Source organism: Ambystoma mexicanum, chromosome 8, assembly GCF_040938575.1.
Source record: "Ambystoma mexicanum isolate Mex_15411 chromosome 8, UKY_AmexF1_1, whole genome shotgun sequence".
In the NCBI taxonomy this organism is placed as follows: Eukaryota; Metazoa; Chordata; class Amphibia; order Caudata; family Ambystomatidae; genus Ambystoma; species Ambystoma mexicanum.
In genome coordinates this window covers 295,360,896-295,380,963 of record NC_090929.1, presented here as the reverse complement: position 1 = coordinate 295,380,963, position 20,068 = coordinate 295,360,896, and the positions used below count along the sequence as shown (strand labels likewise).

The 20,068-nt window shown below is 47.7% G+C and overlaps 1 protein-coding gene across 1 annotated transcript in view; it reads left to right on the top strand.

The window, feature by feature from the left end:
- LOC138471851 (collagen alpha-1(II) chain-like) overlaps positions 1-20,068 on the top strand; it is a 1,536,387-nt gene that overhangs the window by 497,742 nt on the left and 1,018,577 nt on the right. The window contains exon 2 of the mRNA XM_069609694.1: positions 5,768-5,915. Within this exon, the coding sequence (XP_069465795.1) occupies positions 5,768-5,915 (148 nt within the window). The remainder of the gene's footprint in view (positions 1-5,767; positions 5,916-20,068) is intronic.

The following is a 20,068-nucleotide window of genomic DNA, read 5'->3' as shown; positions in this document are numbered from 1 at the left end:
AGAGAAGCATGTCGGATTGGGTCATGATTGGGATTCGTAGATTTCAGTGCGAGAATCAGTTTCCTGATTTCCTCTGGTGAAACCAGGGTGAAGGTAAAGGAGTCAACATCTGGCATAGAAGCCAGCACTAGACTGCAGGCCCTGGAGCACGGCTGCTCGGAACAAGACAGAATTGCGAATATTAGCATGTCCACACTTAGACAGAATTGTGAATATTGGCCTGTGTTGCATCTAGATAGGACTCTGAATGTTAACATGTCCACACTTAGACAGAATTGTGAATATTGGCCTGTGTTGCATCTAGATAGGACGCTGAATATTAGCATGTCCACACTTAGACAGAATTGTGAATATTGGCCTGTGTTGCATCTAGATAGGACGCTGAATATTAGCATGTCCACACTTAGACAGAATTGCGAATATTAGCATGTCCACACTTAGACAGAATTGTGAATATTGGCCTGTGTTGCATCTAGATAGGACGCTGAATATTAGCATGTCCACACTTAGACAGAATTGCGAATATTAGCATGTCCACACTTAGACAGAATTGTGAATATTGGCCTGTGTTGCATCTAGATAGGACGCTGAATATTAGCATGTCCACACTTAGACAGAATTGCGAATATTAGCATGTCCACACTTAGACAGAATTGTGAATATTGGCCTGCGTTGCATCTAGATAGGACTCTGAATGTTAGCATGTCCACACTCAGACAGAATTGTGAATATTGGCCTGCGTTGCATCTAGATAGGACTCTGAATGTTACCATGTCCACACTCAGACAGAATTGTGAATGTTGGCATGCCCACACGTAGACAGAACTGTGAATAATGGCCTGCGTTGCATTTGGATGGGACTGTGAATGTTGACATGCGCACACCTAGATGGAATCCTAGGCATTGGCCTGCGCCGCATCCAGATAGAGGTGTGAGGGTCGACAGGTGCCGCACCTGGATAGAACTGTGAATGTTAGCATGTCCAGACTTGGATGGAGCTGTGAATGTTAGCATGCTAAAGGTCAGGTAACCCACTAACCAATATAAGCTCACACTCTGCATACTTATCTCACTCAAAAAACTCACACAACAATCTCTCGCACAACAAGCCGCACGCACTTCACAACACTGCAACAACACATAAGCCGGAGCAACAGCACATGCGGACTGACACCGATCCAATACCCGCACCAAAGCTCAGTATCTGGTGTATACCGAGTTGAAGCTGCCAACAGAACACCACTCCTCTCACTATCCTACTCCCTCTTCACCTTACTAACCCATCCCACCTCATCATTTGCAGATCCGCCAGAGCGCCTGGGGACCAATTCCGTTGGTGACGGTACGCGGTACAAATACCTTTAACATTTAACCAGACGACCGCGGTTCGAGCCCCGAGGGCAGTGTAAATTCATAAACTGAAGGCAAAGGTTTATCGTTTTACACACGGCTTTGGGGGGAGGGCGTGAAAAAAGTGGGTGGACGGCGACTCGAGCCCTCATTTTAACTAACACGTCGTTCTTTTTTAACAGGCTGTCTTTACCCCAGAACCTATCTGTGTAAACCAAGGTCCCTGTAGAGAGAACACACTTTTGGCCACCACGCGCGACAGTGCTAGAGATATGTTGTCGCTTGTGTGCTTTTTATAGCTTTTTATAGCCATTGACAAGTGCATGTGCGGTCTCTGGGCTTGCCTGTCCTTGTGCTGCCTGTGCAGTTTGCTGCCCTGGGCCTCCGAGCATTTCTAGCAATGAGAATCCGCGCCTGATTGCAAGATAAACCACAGTACAAAGAGATCATGGCTTTGCAAAGGGGATTCAAATATGATATGGCTGCTGCCCTGTCATGCTTTACGAAGTCGCTCGTCCTCTTCCCTTAGGAATAGGCCTCTGCCCTCTTATGGTTTTAGGAAGGGGCTGCTACTTTCTCATGGTTTACCCCTGGACGGCTGAATGTTCCCTTAGGAAGGGACCACTGCCCTGAAATGGCTTAGCCTGGGAGTGCTGCATCCTGTTCCTGTAAGAAGGAGATGCTGCCCTCTCGTGGTTCAGGAAGGAGATGCTGCCCTCTCGTGGTTCAGGAAGGAACTGCTGCCCTCTCGTGGTTCCGGAAGGAGATGCTGCCCTCACATGGTTTAGGAAGGAATTGCTGTCCTCTCCTGGTTTAGGAAGGGACTGCTGCCCTCTCATGGTTTAGGAAGGACTTGCTGCCCTCTCATAGTTTAGGAAGAAGCTGCTGCCCTCTCATGGTTTAAGAAGGAGCTGCTGCCCTCTCATGGTTTAGGAAGGAATTGCTGCCCTCTCATGATTTAGGAAGGAGCTGCTACCCTCTCATGGTTTAGGAAGGAATTGCTGTCCTCTCATGGTTTAGGAAGAAGCTGCTGCCCTCTTACGGTTTTATGAAGGTACTGCTGCCCCCTTTTCCCCCAGGAAGTGCCTGTTGCCCTCTCATGGTTTGGGAAGGGACCGCTGCACCCTTTTCTCTTAGGAAGATCCCGCAGACTTCTCATGGTTTAGCATGGTACTGCTGCACACTCTTCCCTTGGCTTGGGAAGGGCCACCTGTTCTCATTGTTTAGGAAGAGACCGTTGCCCTGTATTGGCATAACCCAAAAAGCAGTGCTGCACTCTCATGGTTTAGGGAGGGACAGCTACATTCCCCTTTAAGGAGGGACTGATGCCTGCTTACTGTTTAGTATTGGACTGTTAACCTTCTCCCTTTGGAAGGGACTGCTGCTCCTCAGATGGTTTCTGAAGGGGGCTGCTGGACCCTCTTCCCTTTGGAACAGACTTCTGCCCCAGGAATGGCCTGATTATTTGATGTACTTTTCATTACACTGCGTCCCACTCTTCCTTGTCACCTTCATTACTGACTGAAGATTCCTGCATCCTTGCCAGGTACGCGTTCTCTTCTTTTTTCTTTTTTGGGAAGGGACTTCCGGTTCCTCTCAGTCTCCTTGCTGGTCATGAAGTAGTATCCTCGAGCTCAGCACTGGCCTGTAACCACACAAGTTCACAACATGCTGCTCGTTGACATGATCCCTGGGTAGGGATATGATATACATGATATGATATTTTATTTGTATCGCGCTCGTACACAAGTGTTTCAGAGCGCGACAAGGCAAGGGAGGGGAAACAGGGGAGAACAAAACAACGATCTTACTAGGCCCAGTAACATTGAGAATGTGCCAGTGCATGGGAAAGGGAAAGGGGAAAAGTGCATGGAAGGGGGAGAGTGGAAAGTGCAGAGCAGAGGAGAACAGATAAATAATAGTAAATACAAATAAATAGATAATGAAGCAATAACAGGGGTAGTGCGGTCAGCAAGTGGCAAGAGCTGTGTTTACAGCAGCAAAACTGGGTAAGTCTGATAAGTTCATAAAAGAAGAAAAATGAGGTGTGGGGGACTGTGGGGGTTACAGGTACAGTCCCCAGTGCGAGGGGTGGCCGGGAGGCAGTGCAGAAGGGTGGCAGGGTGATCCGGTACCTGGGCCAGGGGGACAGAGGGTGGCAAGGTGCACAGTGCCAAGAGAGCGGATCAGCAGGGCAGAGGGGGAGCAAAGGCAGATGCAAAGAGGAAGGTCTTGAGGTGCTTCCGGAACCAGAGATGGTTCTCCTCAAGTTTTAGAGTGGCAGGGAGGCTATTCCAGAGGGAGGCCCCAGCCGAAGACAGAGATCTCCCCCCAGCTTGTTTCTTTGAAAATCGACTGACCCTGAGGGAGGTAGAGGTCGAGGAGCGAAGGGCTCGAGAGGAGAGGTATTTGCAGAGGGATAGCTGAAGGTATTTTGGGCCCAGGCCCCAGAAAGCCTTGTTGACAATGCAGAGGGTTTTAAATTTAATCCTTGCATCCACTGGGAGCCAGTGGAGAGTGGTGGGTGATCAAGGTGACGAGTAAAAGTAGGACTTGGTGGAATGAAGATGACTTCATGTAATCGGAGCATTACCTCCTTGTGCCTCTTCCTTGTCACCTTCATTACTGACTGAAGTTTACCACAGTGACTCTCAAGGAGCCGCTAGACAGAAAGTCTCTGGGTCTCTCATTGTGTGTTTAGTGGTAATTCGGCTGTAAATCTGCCAAATGACCACCAAACTCGATTACTGTTAAAGCCACTTGGTCCCATGGAGTTTCCACAGGAGTAGGGAGGTGAAACCCCCAATTTTTGGAGGCCACACAACTCCATGGAGATTTTTGGCGATTTGCAATTGATGGAATTACTGCACAGTAAATCTGATTTTTGGAGGTAAAGTGGAGGACTTATCGCTTCCCTTGGGAAGGGCCGGCTGCTCCATTGTTTATGAAGGACCCTTGCCCTGTAATGGTTTAGCCCCAGACTACTGTACCCTTTTTCCTTAGGTGGTTAATACTTACCCTCGAGGCGTAGCACCAGAACCATGCACTCTTGTGGTGTGGAAAGGCACTGGTTGTTGTAAACGAACACCGATTGCCCTCGTGGTTTAGGTTTAGGAAGTGACTGCTACTACCCGCTAACCCAGATTTGTCTATTTCTGGAAATTGGCTGCTACTCTGTCTATTTCTGGAAAGTGGCTGCTGCTCTGTCTATTTCTGGAAAGTGGCTGCTACTCTGTCTATTTCTGGAAAGTGGCTGCTGCTCTGTCTATTTCTGGAAATTGGCTGTTGCACCTTCATGGTTTAGGAAGTGACTGTTTTACCCCATTTATTAGTTTGGGCAATTAGGTGCCACTTGCTATAAGCCGAAACTATTGTATTAGAGTATAAATTGGTAGAAATGGCATATGTGGAGGTACACACAGCTTGCAGGTGTTTTTGGGTTATTTGCCCACCTATTGACTGCCCATGGCAATGCTAATCCCTATGGCCACTTCCACTGAGTTCCTGCCCATCACCGCCCGAAACACTTCCTCATGGGAACTCTTTGAGCTCACTTTAATCAAGCCTTACCATCAAACTTTGCACACAAAGTGCCTGACTGCTTTTTCAAAGCAGTCTTTTGAGAGTTTATGACATGATTGGAGCTGTAGACCTGCTAATGGTGTAATAAAATTGTCTTAACCAGGTTTTCCTGCAGCCACTCGATTCATCAGCACTATGCGTGTCCTTCATTGAAGTCCTGTTAAAAAAACAAGCATTTGCAAAGCCAGACATTTTGGCTTGTGTATAAATAGTAAGCATTTGCCAGTCCCTGCTATTAGATGCCCAGGTACTCACACCATTTTGCACCGGCTACCATCAATGGCTAGTTAATACCACTCCGGCAGTGCCTGGCAAGTGCCTTTTCCACGCGTACAGAAAAGCCCAAACTTTGGGCATTGCCAATGCTTGTTCAGGTTAGGCCTGCTTTGCACCAATGGTTTAGGAAGATGAGTGCTCTCCAGTGATGGTTCATGAAACGGCGCCTCTCCACTGATGGCATAGAAGGTGACTGCTGCCTCCCTTCGGTTCTAACTCAGTGACGGTTCTGCCGTCTGGCCTCGCATCGCAGTTGGTACTTTGTGTAGTGAGAGTCATGTGCCAGGGTGGCCTAAGGCTATGCAGGGGGCTCATAACTTCAGGTTCTAGGTGTAAGCGGTTCCAGGGCAGAGATGTCAGTCGGTAGCAGGATCAGGTCATGCTGTGTTGCTGCAGTTGTAACTGGAGACATGTAAACACTTTTCAAGGTTTTTTTTAACAGAAATGTCGCTATTTGTGGTGCTGCTGCTGGTAAACGCATCCTCTCTGTAGATGTCCACGTCCCCCCACCCCCCAATCTCTCCTGACTGATGCTTATTTATCTCTCTTGCCCACACAGAGGAGGTGAACCTGCTGGACAAGCTGACCTCGCATGCCTTGGACCTGGTCAACGTTTCACTCAGCTACGACGAGGCCAACTGCAGTGCCCTGGAGATTGGGCAGTACTCCACGCTCAGTATGCCCACCAGGGCCGCCTTTGGATTCAGGTGGGCCTTCATTTCTCTCATGTGGCATTCCTGAATGCCAAGCAAGGACTTCCCTTACTGGTTCCTATTTGCCATGTACGTAGAGAACGTGCACCCCAAACAGATGGACGGGGTAGGCTGCATAGCATGTGCTAGAGGTCGCCCTGCCTGGGTACCATGGGGTGGGTGGTCAGAGACTTGCGATTATAGGGAGGGCGCTCTCTGGGCAGGTTGCACATTTCCAGGAACTAGAGGACAGTAGTCAAGAAGGGCATTTTCTTGCCTTAACCCTCTTAGCAACAAGAGGCTTAACAAGAAACAACCAATGCTGTGAAGGGACACAATTGACTGCTTGCCCCCCCCCACAGGGGCATTGGATTGTCAGTGGTGTGGGTGGGGCTAGGTCTTTAATAATATGGGATAACCTGAAAGTCAGATGCTGGCTGCTTTGCATGAAATTAATTGCATGTTTGGAAAATAATGGCCACCGATTTGACAAATGTCTCTGATAGTACTTCAGGGATGCACTTCTTCAGATCAGTTGTCATGAACTGAGGTCCCAGCTGAACATATACCTTCTTCCCCAAGTACCAGCCAGAGAAGAATAAAGGAAAAACCTGGCCAGAAATTGGGGCAAAAGGTGAGACAGAATACGGCACAGCCAGGCACTCGGTAGCTAAAAGAAAACAGGGAATTAGTTACACAGACCATCAGTTATAAAATCATGTAACATGCCTGGTCCAAGAATAGGCAGGGCTTGAAGAAATGTTTATCTTCTCGTCATTGTCAAATGACAATTAGTCATATATAATTAGTCATATATAAGAAAATAGTGAGCTGGCTACCCCTCTCATAGGTCTGCGCAATTTCATTGCACCAACATTTAGCTTCAGCGTGCATTTAATATTTTTTGGCTTTCGGATGGTCGACATATGTTTCGGCCACTCAGGATTTGTGGGCGTTATCCCTAATGCCTATCAACTGCAATTTTCTGGGCCTTCTTCAGGACAGGAAATTTCTTTACATCATCATATTTCACACCAACCCCGTGAGTGTGTAGCGTTTCTTGACACTGCAACATAAACACAATATGACTTTATGATCTTCCCATCATTGATCTGGTCCTCCGAAAACAAAAAATAGGGAATTACCCAATTTATATATTGCGTATTGCAAAATAAAATTAGGACAGACCTAACCCAAATGGCACGATGGCGCAGGCTAGGGGAGAGGGCGATAGTATCCAATGTGGAGTCTCACCAGGGTTCCAGTTAGTGAAGAGTTCCAAAAGGTCCAAAGTTCAAAGTATCAAATCCAGGGAAAATCCAAAGGAGTTCCAAAAGCAAATGTCCAGGGTTCCAATCCAATCAATCCAAAGTCCCAAAGATATCCAATTCGCCAAAAACACAGCAGCAGTCCAGAATCGCTGATGCCAAAAATCCCAAAAGCCAGTAAATCAATTTTACCTGCAAAAACAAAGCACCACACACAAAAACAGCTGAGAAGCAATGAAATCCGAAACTCCAAGCAATTAAATAATGCTGGGGTATTTCCTGCTTTGTCATGTGACCATTGAAATCACATAACCGGCTTACCGTGCCAGTGATACTGCGTATGTTGACTTGCGTACTTGAGGCGCCATGGCACCCTCCATGCTCGTCAACGTAGTGGACCAGGGATGGAGGGCGGCATGCCCATCACCAGCACGGGACCCCTGGTCGTCCACACGAGGGCCGGTGCAACATCCCTGGTTACCCAGAGGAGGACTGATGCGACCATCACATGGTCCCCAGCCGTGCAACGGAAGACCGCTGCATGCGGCGGGGAGTGGGTGAGTGCACAACAGTAATGCACACTGAGTGGGGTGCCCATTTCATCTGTCACAATACTCATCCTAACAGTAAAATGTCCGCAAATTACCATATATATATATCTATATATATATATAGATATATATAGATGCGCCTACTAACTGTTTGTCTATCTGTTCACATGCTGGTATCCTTAGGAAAGCACCAGGGTCCCAGCAGTGAAGGGGCAAAAACCCTAGTGATGCACTTCTCAGCTGTGTAAAGTACATGAAGAATATTGCTGATAAGTCCATACCTACACTCTGAGTTATGACATAACCACGCTATCAAACTGATGCGCTCCACAATGTCTTAATATCCGCGTGGTGTGTGAAAGGGATCAGACTGAAATGGAGTGTAGACGCCATAATAGGTGTACCTGGAATCGATATCGCCTGGCGTCCAGCGTCTGCTTTGAACATGTCGGTCATTGACGGAGGAGTTTGGAAGGGGTGTGGGTTTATGATTCAGGTTCCAACAGCGGCTTCATAAGAGCACCTACCTTCAGTAGGAATGAACTGTCAGATCAATCAGGCTGAGTAATGTCAAATATTGATGTCTGGCTACAGAGAATGACTGCAACTGCTGTTGTGCAGCCAGTAGCTAAAATGGTTCAACAATGTTTTATCGTGGTACACTTCTCCGAAACAACAATGTTTAACATTTTTTTAATGGGTTTTCACCCCATGCCCTTCCTTTCACCTCTGCCCCCCCTCCACCATTTGCACTGCCCCTATTTACCCTACCCCGTAATACACATATTCCTATTTACATCCCCAGGAAGGTATTTTGTTGAAGTGAAGTACAACAAAGTTTTATACTCCTATAAAAGAAATAGCTGGTTTTGTGGGGGATCAGACCTGGCAGTTACCTGAAATTCCTCTTGAGATGTGGCTCTACCGGGCCCCTGAAGTAACATCCCCAACCTGATTTCCTAGCGGATAAACTAGTAAATGATAACATGAGCACCAATACTGCTCTTCCCCCGCTTTCTGCCATGTTGAGAATCGCAGCACTACCGACGTTTGGAAGTAGATTATTTCTTTTCTGATATGTCATTGAACGGATAATGTTGAGAATACATTGCTTTAATTTGGGCATACTATTATATTAAAGTCTTGTCATTAGAATGATTTAATAATATAAATACATAATCATAAGGAATTTCCCTAAGAAGAACTGAGGGATTTGATATGAGCATTGAACTATTTTGATTTGATTTCAATTTTATATTAGAATTTCTTTATTTTAGTAAATTTTGGACTGCTTAATATTTATTTCAATGAATTGCCTTTTTCCCGCCAATTCCTCATCTGATCGATATCCTCTCCAGCTCTGCTGCTTCCGAAAAAGTCTCCGACAGGGGACTTAGTGGACCTCGACCCAGCCGTCGATGGTCGATCCGTCTTGCTCAGTGCTCAATCATCGCCCCCAGATGTGACGTCAGGCATCGTATATATATATATATATATACACCACGTCACTACACCCCATACCTCAGTTCCTTTTTTCTGTATTCTTGACACGCTGCTTTAGGAACACGGTTATCGAGTCTTTGACTCTTTGAATCATTTTCGTCAGAAATAGTTTTCTTCATTCGACCACAAGATGTCCCTGTCTCGGGTTTTACATTTCAAATGGTGTCCCGACTGCCACTCCAAAATGTTGGTTACCAACCCACATGAGTTATGCCTCTGGTGCCTCAGCACGGGTCACAACACGGAGGAGGAGTGTAAGTCATGCACCAAGATGCACCCGAAATCTCAGGGGCAGTCGACTGCCGGTTCTCTAAAGCCGAGACCGAGGGGCCTACCCCCGAAAAGGAGAGTGATATGCATTGGCATAAGGCAAAGAAGAGGTCCCATTCTAGGAGCTACTCTTCCGCATCGTCGAGCCACAAGAAAAAGAGGCACCACCGTTGGAATTCCAAATCCTCGATGGAACAAGGTAAGCCATCGGCTGGACCGACCGCTCGTCAAGGGTGGAAGGATTTTAAGATCCAAATGCTCACGATGTTTCAAAAACATGCTGCTGCAGGCACAGGAATCCCCCCCAAGCAGCAGGCCAAAGAGGCAGTAGCGGTGCTCGGTACACCAGACACCATGCAAGCCGCAGTGTCGATCCCATTGGCGTCAGGGAAGCCTTCGGGCTCGACGCAGAAGAAGGTGCTGAAGCCTTTGATGCCAGGCCTTCCCGCACACCTCCCATTTCGGTTTCACACCCTGGACCGATGATGAAATTCACTTTTTGGTGCCGAAGGACATGCCCTGGGGCCGAAGGACAAGCTGTCGTGCCGACTCCCAGCAAGAAATCATTTACAGCGCTCTCCTGGATGGACTTTTTCAGTGCCATGTCCTCTATTTTTGGCGTCGTGACACGGATGATCAAGGGGGAGTCGATCCTGTGTATATGGGAACAGGGGGCGTTGACTTTTTTGACATCCAGGCTGAGCTTTTAGAGTTGTCACAGTGGCTCCAGGATGCCAGCGAACTAGCCATGTAACCTGACTTGGAATTTCAGCAAAGTCAACCATATACCCATGCCCGTGCTAAATTTCAGGCGTTAGTTGACAGGGTGGTTGACACCTTAGGACTGCAGCCTACGTCAGTGCCAGTGCAAGGGTATGAGTTAACGGACATACTTGACAAGGGTCTAGTTACTCATAGGAATATGCCTCATCAAGCAATTGCCGATCCAGTAGCCTCCCTTTGGCAGTATCCATGCTCCATTCCCCCAGTCAGCTCCACTATAACTGGGAAGTACAGGACGGAAAGAGGAGAGCCATCTTTCCTGTCTTCTCATCCTTCCCCGGAAGGTCTTGTTGTTCAGGCTGCCACAGTCTGCTTTAGGCCAGCATCTACAACCTCCAATCTGCCTGCAGACAAGAAAATTGACACCATGGCCAAAAAGGTTTTTACCTCGGGCAGCATGGCTTTAAAGGATGCTAATGTGGCCAGTGGTTTTGCGAAATGCGCCTTTGGTCTCTGGAAAGCAGTGGAACAGGCTATGCAGTACATTTCAGAAGGGGAGGTGAGAGAAGGCTTTGTACGGCTGGTTGAGGATGGGAAAGAGGTGGCCAGGCGGTCGCTGCAAATGGGCCTGAATGTGGCCAACTGAGTGGGCCATTCGATGGCATTGGCTATTACATTGAGGAGACCGGCCTATTTAAGGTCCTCAGGCTTTGCGCCTAATGTCCAAAACAAACTGCTGGACATGCTCTCTGAAGGCGAATTCCTTTTTGGCCAGAAGGGCGATGACTCCCTGGAAAAACGTAAGGAGTCAAAGATCGCTGCTACATCACTGTGCCTAGTTGCGCAACCGGCCAAACCTGCCTTCAGCTTCGCCTCTAGGGGCAGAGGCTACAGGCGCTGTGTCCCTTATGGAAGGAAGGCAGAGCTCCCGCAGGCCAGGCAATGGCAGATGTGTTTCTTGTACCCTGGAAGGGTCAGGGGGGTTTCCAGAGGCCAACAGTCAGCAGCAGTCGCAGGGGCGGCTCTGCCCTCTAAGCTGCTTTGATTTTCCCCTCCCACAAGGTGCTGGTTGGTGGACGGCTGTCAGAGTACTGCTCCCAATGACAGGAGATTACCTCTGACACCTGGGCCCTGGAGCTTGTGCGGTAGGGCTATTGTCTGCCCTTCTTAAGAAAACCTCCTGACAGACCCCCACCACCTCCAAGCCAACCAGGACAAGTGCTCCAGGAAGCAATGAGAGCCCTGTTGTTGAAGGGTGCCATGGAAGAGGTCCCACCCGAGCAGGGAGGGACGGGCTGGTATTCCTGGTATTTCCTGGTACCCAAGAAGGGAGGAGGTCTCTGTCCCATTTTGGACCTCAGGGCCTTGAACAAGTTCCGGGGAAAGGACAAATTCAAGATGGTGAAGTTGAGAGAAATTATCCACAATCTCGAATTGCAGGACTGGCTGGTGTCTATAGATCTTCAGGATGTTTATTTCCATGTGCCGATACATCAAAAGCAGAGGAAGTTCCTGAGGTTCCTCATAGGGGACAAGCACTATCAGTCCAAGGTGCTTCCCTTTGGGTTGACGTCCACTCCAAGGGTCTTCACCAAGCTCATGGCAGTAGTCGCGGCCCACATCAGGAGATCCGGCGTACATGTGTTCCCTTACCTGGATGACTGGCTGACGAGGGAAGTCAGCGGAATGGGTTTTGTCTCACCTAGAGGACACCTGCTAACTACTCCACAGGCTGGGATTCTCCCTGAACTTGAAGAAGTCCCATGTGACACCGGCCCACAGGCTCCAGTTAATCTGAGCAGTCCTAGACACTTGGGTGGGGAAGGCCTTTCCCCCCGAGCAGAGAGTCAATAACATTGTGCAGATAGTGAACCAGTTCCGGAACCATGCCGCCTTACCAGTAGCTTCATTCCTCCACCTTTTCAGCCTCATGGCCTCTGGTATCTTTCTAGTGCCAGAGGACAAGTTGCGCATGAGATCTCTTCAGTGGCTCCTGCCGGACCAATGGTCCCAATACCTCCGAGCCCTCTCATACACCCCCAAGGTATCCAGAGCAATAGTCAACAACCTTGGTTGGTGGGTTGACAGCAGCAACGTCATGGCGAGGGAGCCCTTCTGGCCTCTGTGGCCCCAGGTCCGGGTGGTCATGGTTGCATCTCTGAAGGGTTGGGGCACTCACTGCAGGGACCTGCAGGTGAACAGCCTCTGGTCAGCGATAGAAGCCAGGTGGCATATCAACAGGCTGTAGTTGCAATCCATCAGGTTAGCCCTGAGAGCGTTCCCTCCGTCTCTGGAGGGGAAGCATGTCCTTATTCTGATGGACAATACGGTGACCATGCACTACCTGAAACAGCAAGGTGGCATGCACTCCCTCCCCCTTTGCAGAAAGGCGGTGCAGCTGTGGTTCTGGCTGTTGTAGAACCAGATTTCAGTCTCGGCAGGGGACAGAGAACAGTTTGGTGGATGCTCTAAGCAGGCAGAGCACAGTCTCACACGAGTGGGAACTGTGCCGGGAAGTACTAGAGGAGGTCTTCTCTCACTGGGTTACCCCATCAATGGACCTGTTTGCCACAGAGTCCAACAGGAAGTGCAGGCAGTTGTGCTTCAGGGAATTCCCAGCGAACAGCACGCTAGGGCATGCGTTTCTGGTGGATTGGACCTTCCCTCTCCACTATGCCTTCCCTCTGATTCCCATCATTCCTTGGGTTCTCAGGAGGCTGACGAGGTTTCGGGCATCCACGATCTTGATCGCCCCAGACTGGGCGAGGAGGACATGGTACTCGGACCTTCTGGATCTGACCATCTGCCCACCTCTCTGGTTGCCTCGGCGCCCGGATCTCCTATCCCAGTAGGTCGGGTGCTGGACCTGAACCTGGAGTCCCTCAACCTACATGCGTGGCTTTTGAGAGGATGCAATATAATGACTGGGACCTCTCAGAGGAAGCACTTGAGTTGTTGCTGGCTGCACGCAGACCATCTAGAAGATCTTTGTATGCGTGCAGGTGGAGAGGATTTGAGGCGTGGTGCAGGGAACACGAGATTGACCCCATCTCTTGTTCCACCACTACAGTGATGAAGTTCCTTCTGTCACCGGCCTCAGCAGGGCTTCAGGTTACCACAGTCAAAGGATATTTGGCGGCCTTGTCTGTATTCAAGAGGTCCTCGGATCAAGGTTCACATGTTATGATCCCGGTTATGGCACAATTCCTGAAGGGAGATTGAGATCTTAATCTGGTTCTAACCTTTTTGATGGCAGCTCCCTTTGAACCCAGGCATACTTGTTCATTGCAGCTGCTATATTTAAACACAGCTTTCTTGGTTGCTATAACATCGGCTAGGCGGGTTAGTGAATTACGGGCCCTTTGCTGCAAACCGTTCTTTTTGCTGTTATTTCGGGAGAAGGTCTCACTGAAAGAGAGGCCTGGATTCCTGCCAAAGGTGGTATCCAAGCTCAATCTGTTTCAGGCCGTAGGCCTATTGGTCTTTTATCTGCTGCTGCGTCCTTCAAAAGAGGAGCACCGATTGCATCGGCTGGGTCCAAAAAGGGCCATGAGTTTTTACATTGGAGGATGGCTGAATTTCGAAAATCGGATAGCTTTTCGTGGCCTATTCACTAGTCCGTAAAGGTCTGGCGGTAACGAAGCAAACACAATCCCAATGGGTCATTTTGTGCATAGCGAAGTGCTACCATTCTGCAAGCAGGGAGCTGCCACCTGGCATCAGGGCACATTCGACGAGAGGGGTCTCTGCTTCGACTGCCTTGCGGAGGGGTGTCCCGGTTAGGGATATTTGTTGTGTGGCAACATGGTCCTCACTACACACATTCCCTAGACACTACAGTGTAGATGTGGCACGGGGGGTTGATGCATGCTTTGGCAGGGCACTGCTCCAAAATCTGTTGTTATAGTTTTCTGCCAGGCTCCATTTGCCTCACTGTTTGGGGAGTCATCAGATGAGGAAAGGCAATCCATTGAAGGAGAAATTACTGACCGTAATGTTCTTTCTATGGATTCTTCTTTCGCAGATTCCTCATCTCCCCACCCATCCATCCCCGCTCAGAAAGCTGAGCGGTTGGTGCACACCTTCTTTGGTGGGTTGACACCTGGTGATGGTCCTAGTATGACCTTTTTCCGTCTTCATGCCGCATGTTTCTTCTCTCCGCTACTAAAAAAAAATGTTTTTTATGTTCTTTTTGATCCTACATATTGTGATTCGCCAACAAGTTTCTCTTCCCTTTGTGGAGGTTTATTCATGTTGTTCACCTCTTATGGGCTTTTCAGTCCCCGATTTTTCTCTCTGTTTTCCTATGCAGCGGTCGAGCTCGAGAAAAGAGGGGGGAAACTGAGGTGTGGGGCATAGTGACGTGATATATATACTATGCCCAACCTCACATCCGGAGTCTACGATCGAGGACCGAGCAAGAAGGATCGACAATCGACAGCTGGGTCGAGGTGCACTATGCCCCCTGTGAAAGACTTTTTCCGAAGCAGCAGAGCTGGAGAGGATATCTATCAGACGAGGAATCTGCGAGAGAACAAGCCATAGAAAGAACATTAGCAATTTTGCCATTTATCGCACATTTTAAATTTGATCATATTCCCTTTTATTCGAGGTATGAAAACTCTAACGCAAATGTTAGCCATTGTTTTATTAACATGGGCCACACATCCTTTGCCGCTTCCTTAGCTGCTTGTGATTTTGAAGGAACGGGATACGCTTCCTAAATATTTACCCCACCCCAGGCCCTCCGGCACTCTATGTGCATTTGCCTATAAAAGGTACCTCTTGCTCTGGTGTGTCCAGACTCAACCATAGCAAAACTGTATTGATCAATGCTAGGTCTGTGCCATTTACTGACGAGGTCTGACACACGAGTGCAGACTAGCTCACCCAAAGTCCATCATGGAAACAGGGTTGCCCAGAGTTGGTATTTCTATTTTATTGAAGAAAGGCGAGTGCTTGTAAGAGACACGCTGTTACCTGAGACTAGAGCAGTGGCCAGAGCATTCCTCTCCAGGGTCCTTTGCCATGGACTTAGCGAAGCATGCGCCAATGGAGATTGCAATGGAGTCATGGGCGGACAAGCGGCATAAACATGGCACAGTGTATACAGATAAGAGTGGGTTACAGTGGTGAAGAGGAGGAGGTTCTGGAGGTGGGATCACGAGGTAGGTGAGGGCATTGTTGAACAGCACCACAGGATAGCCAGTCATCATGTCTATCTAGTGGTGGAAGTGGAAACAAGGAACTAGTGGTACTCTGGCTACATCCAAAAACGAGTGACTGGAATGATGGTGGTGGGAGGGGTGAGGTGGTTGGGTGGAGGCCAAGGCCGGGCAGGTCGGGGCTTGACTTTTGGTTTGCAATGTTCAATGGCTCTTTTAAAGGATAGTTCCGGGACTTTTTTTTTATTGTCCCTACGGTTCGGCCATGTGTTTTTAAGCATAAATCGGTAGATCGTAGAAAACTTTCCTATGGACCTTACCCGACTTTTCGTCCATTAACGCACTCGAAATCAGCCGCCATTTTGTGATATCCTATCATTTCCCCCCATCCTATCATTTCCCCCCATCGACCTGGCTCACCTGCGTTTGCGGCACTAAATCATATCCCCCGCCCCTGAAACAGACTTTATCAAAACATTCATATTCCCCGCCTCTATCCGTGACGTGACTGTGCTGCGTAGGCAAACGCACCCAGGCGTCTTCTACGCGACTCCACACAGAACCCGGAAACCAACACAGATCAGCTCACAACACAGCGTGCCACAATTCGGAATATGAAACTGTACTTTTAAATCAAACGGCAAGATTGTACATTTGGCAAAGTACATTTATTGGACATCAAATGTTTAGAGAATATTCAGCGATTTGCATTTTTCTTTGCTCTCGATCCAAAATAGTTCGTCTTGAGGCAAGCGATGTTCGTGTGCAGTACACAGGGTGTTGGTTTACGATAAAATAAGCTCTTCGGTCGCACTGATAATCGCATGGCTGTTCCAACAACGAGGCACTAGGCCACCACAACGGTATGTATGTTGCATCTAGCCATTAGTACCGCGTAAGGGCATACTTGTACTTGGCAATCGTCCCATAAAATGGTCAGGGTGGTAACGTTGTTCACGCGGAGAAGCAACTGGCGGTTGTAAAAGCCATCCGCCGGTGTCTGGAACTCGTGACACAGACAATAATGAAGGATGTACCTGTTTTAAAAACATAAAAAATGAAATTAGTCTCACCATCAGATCTTTATTAAAATTATTCATTTTATATATTAGGTCGGGAAATTATTTCATAGCTAGGACAGTGCAACTGGGTATTATACGTCATTTCCAGTAACCCACCCCCTCTCCTCCGCCTTTTTCAGAGCCGCCTGAGCGCCAGTGGACCACTTCGTCACTGATATGATATAATATGGCATTTGCAACGCGCCTATACACAAGTGTTTCAAGGCGTGGCGAGGCAGGGAGGGGGGGGGAACAAGGAGAAGACAGACAACGATCCTACTAGGCCAGGTGTCATTCAGATCGCGCAAGTGCAGGGGTAGGGGGAAGGTAAAAGTGCAAGGGGAAGGGGAGGGGGGAAGTGGAGTACAAGGTAAGTAGCATAAAATAATAAATACATAGGGCCAGCTGGTGGCGAGTGCAAGGTAAGTGCAGAACAAGTGCTGGGAAGGGGGGGCTGTAGGATACTGAGACAGTCCCACAGTGCAGGGGTTGACAGGGAGGCAGTGCAGGTGGAGAGTGGAAGGGCCCAGGACCGAGGTCGCAGACAGTGGACCAGTTGTAGCAGGGGAGAGGGAGAGAGAAAGCAGAAGCAAAGAGGAAGGTTTTGAGGTGCTTCCGTAAAAGGAGATGGTTCTCCTCAAGATAGTGCACGGTACAAAACAATATGCCACATAGAACGAACAAGTACAACTTAACCCGTCTTTAAAGCTACTGTATAGTAATTAAATTGCGGTATAAACTCATCTAAAGAGTTACTTACATTATATTTGCATTTTCCATTGTGTCTGTGCGTAGGGCAGCCCCGAAATACCACTCCTTCTATGCCGACGTTATTTCTTCTAATGAACGAACATTAAATGGCTATCGTTTCTGAAATTTTATTCATTATCGTTTCTTACGTTATTGCACCACACCCCCAAAAAGAAGTCTTTCGGGATGGTCCCGGCCTGTCAAGGTCAAATAACAATAGAACCTTATACTGAGTCGTGGGCCATTCCGGCACCCGAGCAAAAAATCAAAGCAGCTGACCTTCACTTTGAACGAGCACACATTCCTAGTTAGCTACATTCAGTGTAAGGCCATCTCACAGGACTTGAAATTTACACTCCATCTTTGCATTTTGTCTGCGTGCTTTGCAGCCCCAGAGAACCATAAATACGGAGACATTCTATATTTTTTGAAAAATGATTTATATTACTGTTTGGTTTAATTTAATGCGCAAATGAACAAGGTTGGATAGACACATTGCATGTACACTGAGCAATCACTTTTATTTACACAATACATAGCTACACATATTCAATGGGCCTGCGACATGAGGAGACTCCAGAGCAAAGTCACAGGTGACACCCGGGTGGTTCGCACTACTGCACGGTGAAGGGAGGGGCAAGGGTGGAGAGACACATTGCATGTACACTGAGCAATCACTTTTATTTACACATTACATAGATACACATATTCAATGGGCCTGCAACATGAGGAGACTCGAGAGAACAGACAATCAAATTACAATCATTTAAACCGTGATGTGTATTTCTCAATGAGCTCTGCTTTAGGTGGACATGGAACAGAGGCAATGTTGGGTGGCAATGCAGTTGTCCCCTGCACAGGTTCGTTCACAACTCCATGTATGTGCCTATCTAGGACATCAACAATAAGTCTCTCAATAAACTCATATTGCATATCCTCAAATACTGGTTTGATCACCCATTGTTTACTTCTTTTAGTGAAGGCCTTATTGTAGCGAAGCGTCCCTAAAGTTCCGGTCGTCCTACTTTGTTGACGGCCAACATTATGGTTATGTGCCAAGACCGCTAGAAGAGTCCGATTTATCATGCCCTCCATGCCAAAATGCAATCGTTTTGGCCTGTACTTTAGGCACATATTGTGGAACACCTCCAAATCTCCTGTGTGGCAGAATTCCGTGAGTCGCCTCAAATCTCTTGTTATAGTTTTATCAAATACAATCTTTTCAATGGCTTTGTGAGTGGGTGATGAAGGAATCAACCACTTCTTCTTCCGTGCCTCCTCTGTGGACAAATGGCCATGTTCACAATTGTGGAAATGTTGGTTTGTGGTCCAGCGGTGAACGTTGCTACAGTGTAGCATTACTGACCGCCATTTTTCCAGTAGAATTTCCAACGACCCTCCACATGTTTTTGAGCTCCACCAAAGATGGTTGCTGATTGACTTGGACCACTGTGAAATACCTTGCATATCTTTTTTTTTACCTGCAGCCGACATTTTTTTATTGATTGTTTTTGCAAGATGCCATACGTCAAATTGGTGATTTATATTTTTGTACTCTTCTCTCATTGTCTTGGCAATTGAAACGTGTCTGTCCGTGGTCGATCACCATTCCCCGCGATTGTAGTTCTTGCAATGATGCTACAAAGCCAACTTTCTCCATGGCCACTGAGGATGTACTTTGTGACACCTGCACGACCACCGAACTCACAATTTTCTTACTTTCCATGTCCTGAAAGTGGTAGGTGCAGTACTTGGCTGAAAATCCTGGGCTGTCGCACTGTCCATCACCGGCTAGCCTGAACCGTTTGCTCGCGAATGTACTTTCAATAGACATTTTTTCCATTCTCCAAGCTTCGCTAATGGCTGGAAATAGATAATCGGTTTGGTATTTGTAGAACTGAGTTTTCGTTTGTGGGGATTCCCACAAACTGAAAGAAATACTCTAACTTTTTAAAACTTGAACCACTAAAAAGTGCGGCCGCTGCACAAAGTAGATTGCCTGCTGGCAGTTGCCCCAGCATGGGTTGTGCAGACCATGAGAAAGGATGATATTTTGTACAGGTGGCATGTATTTTAAGGTTAGTGCCTCGAATTGCACGAGTCACATTAATCAATGGCTCCCCACATACTTCCCCACCAACCGAATGCCCACATTTCATCCTAATAATAATATCAATCAAACAACTATCGAATACAATGAATTTGGCCTCTTTCCTTATACTGTCACTCTGCATCCCAGCTGGTTCGGCCTGTAACGTTGAGGACATGTCACTCACATTAAAGGTACAATCTCTGATATCGTCTTCCGCTATGTTCAGTGATATTGATGGTGTTTCATTGTCGTCCATTTCATTCTCTTCCATTGCAACATCTGTTCCTTCTCCGGCGATGGGAGAATACAACAATTTCTTTAACCTTCTCGCGGTCTTAGTTTTTGCGGGTGTGGATTCTGTGAATTGATCTCCGACTGCATCCGAACTACCAGGAGGACATTCACTATCAATGGCTGGTGGTGGTATAGCTCCGTTGTCAATCACTTCATATTCTTCCCATTGGCACGATGCATCTCCAGTCTCAAGTCCCTGCCAAAAGGTTTGACAAGCAACATCTCTCGTTCGCTTCACTGTCTGTGTAGATCTAGTTCGTACACCCACTCGCAACTAGAGGACAGATTGGAAAAGGGATGTTCAGTTTAAACACAACTTACAGTATTGAACTATTAACAGTGAAAAACAACATAATATAGTGACCAGGACACTAACCTTCTTTTGCTTTCTTTTCTTTGAAACTTTCTTGCCTCGAACTTCAACATCTGGACGCTGTTGCTCCGACTCGTGTGTGCATGTCTCCACTTCCTCTTGCGCAGCAACGACTATA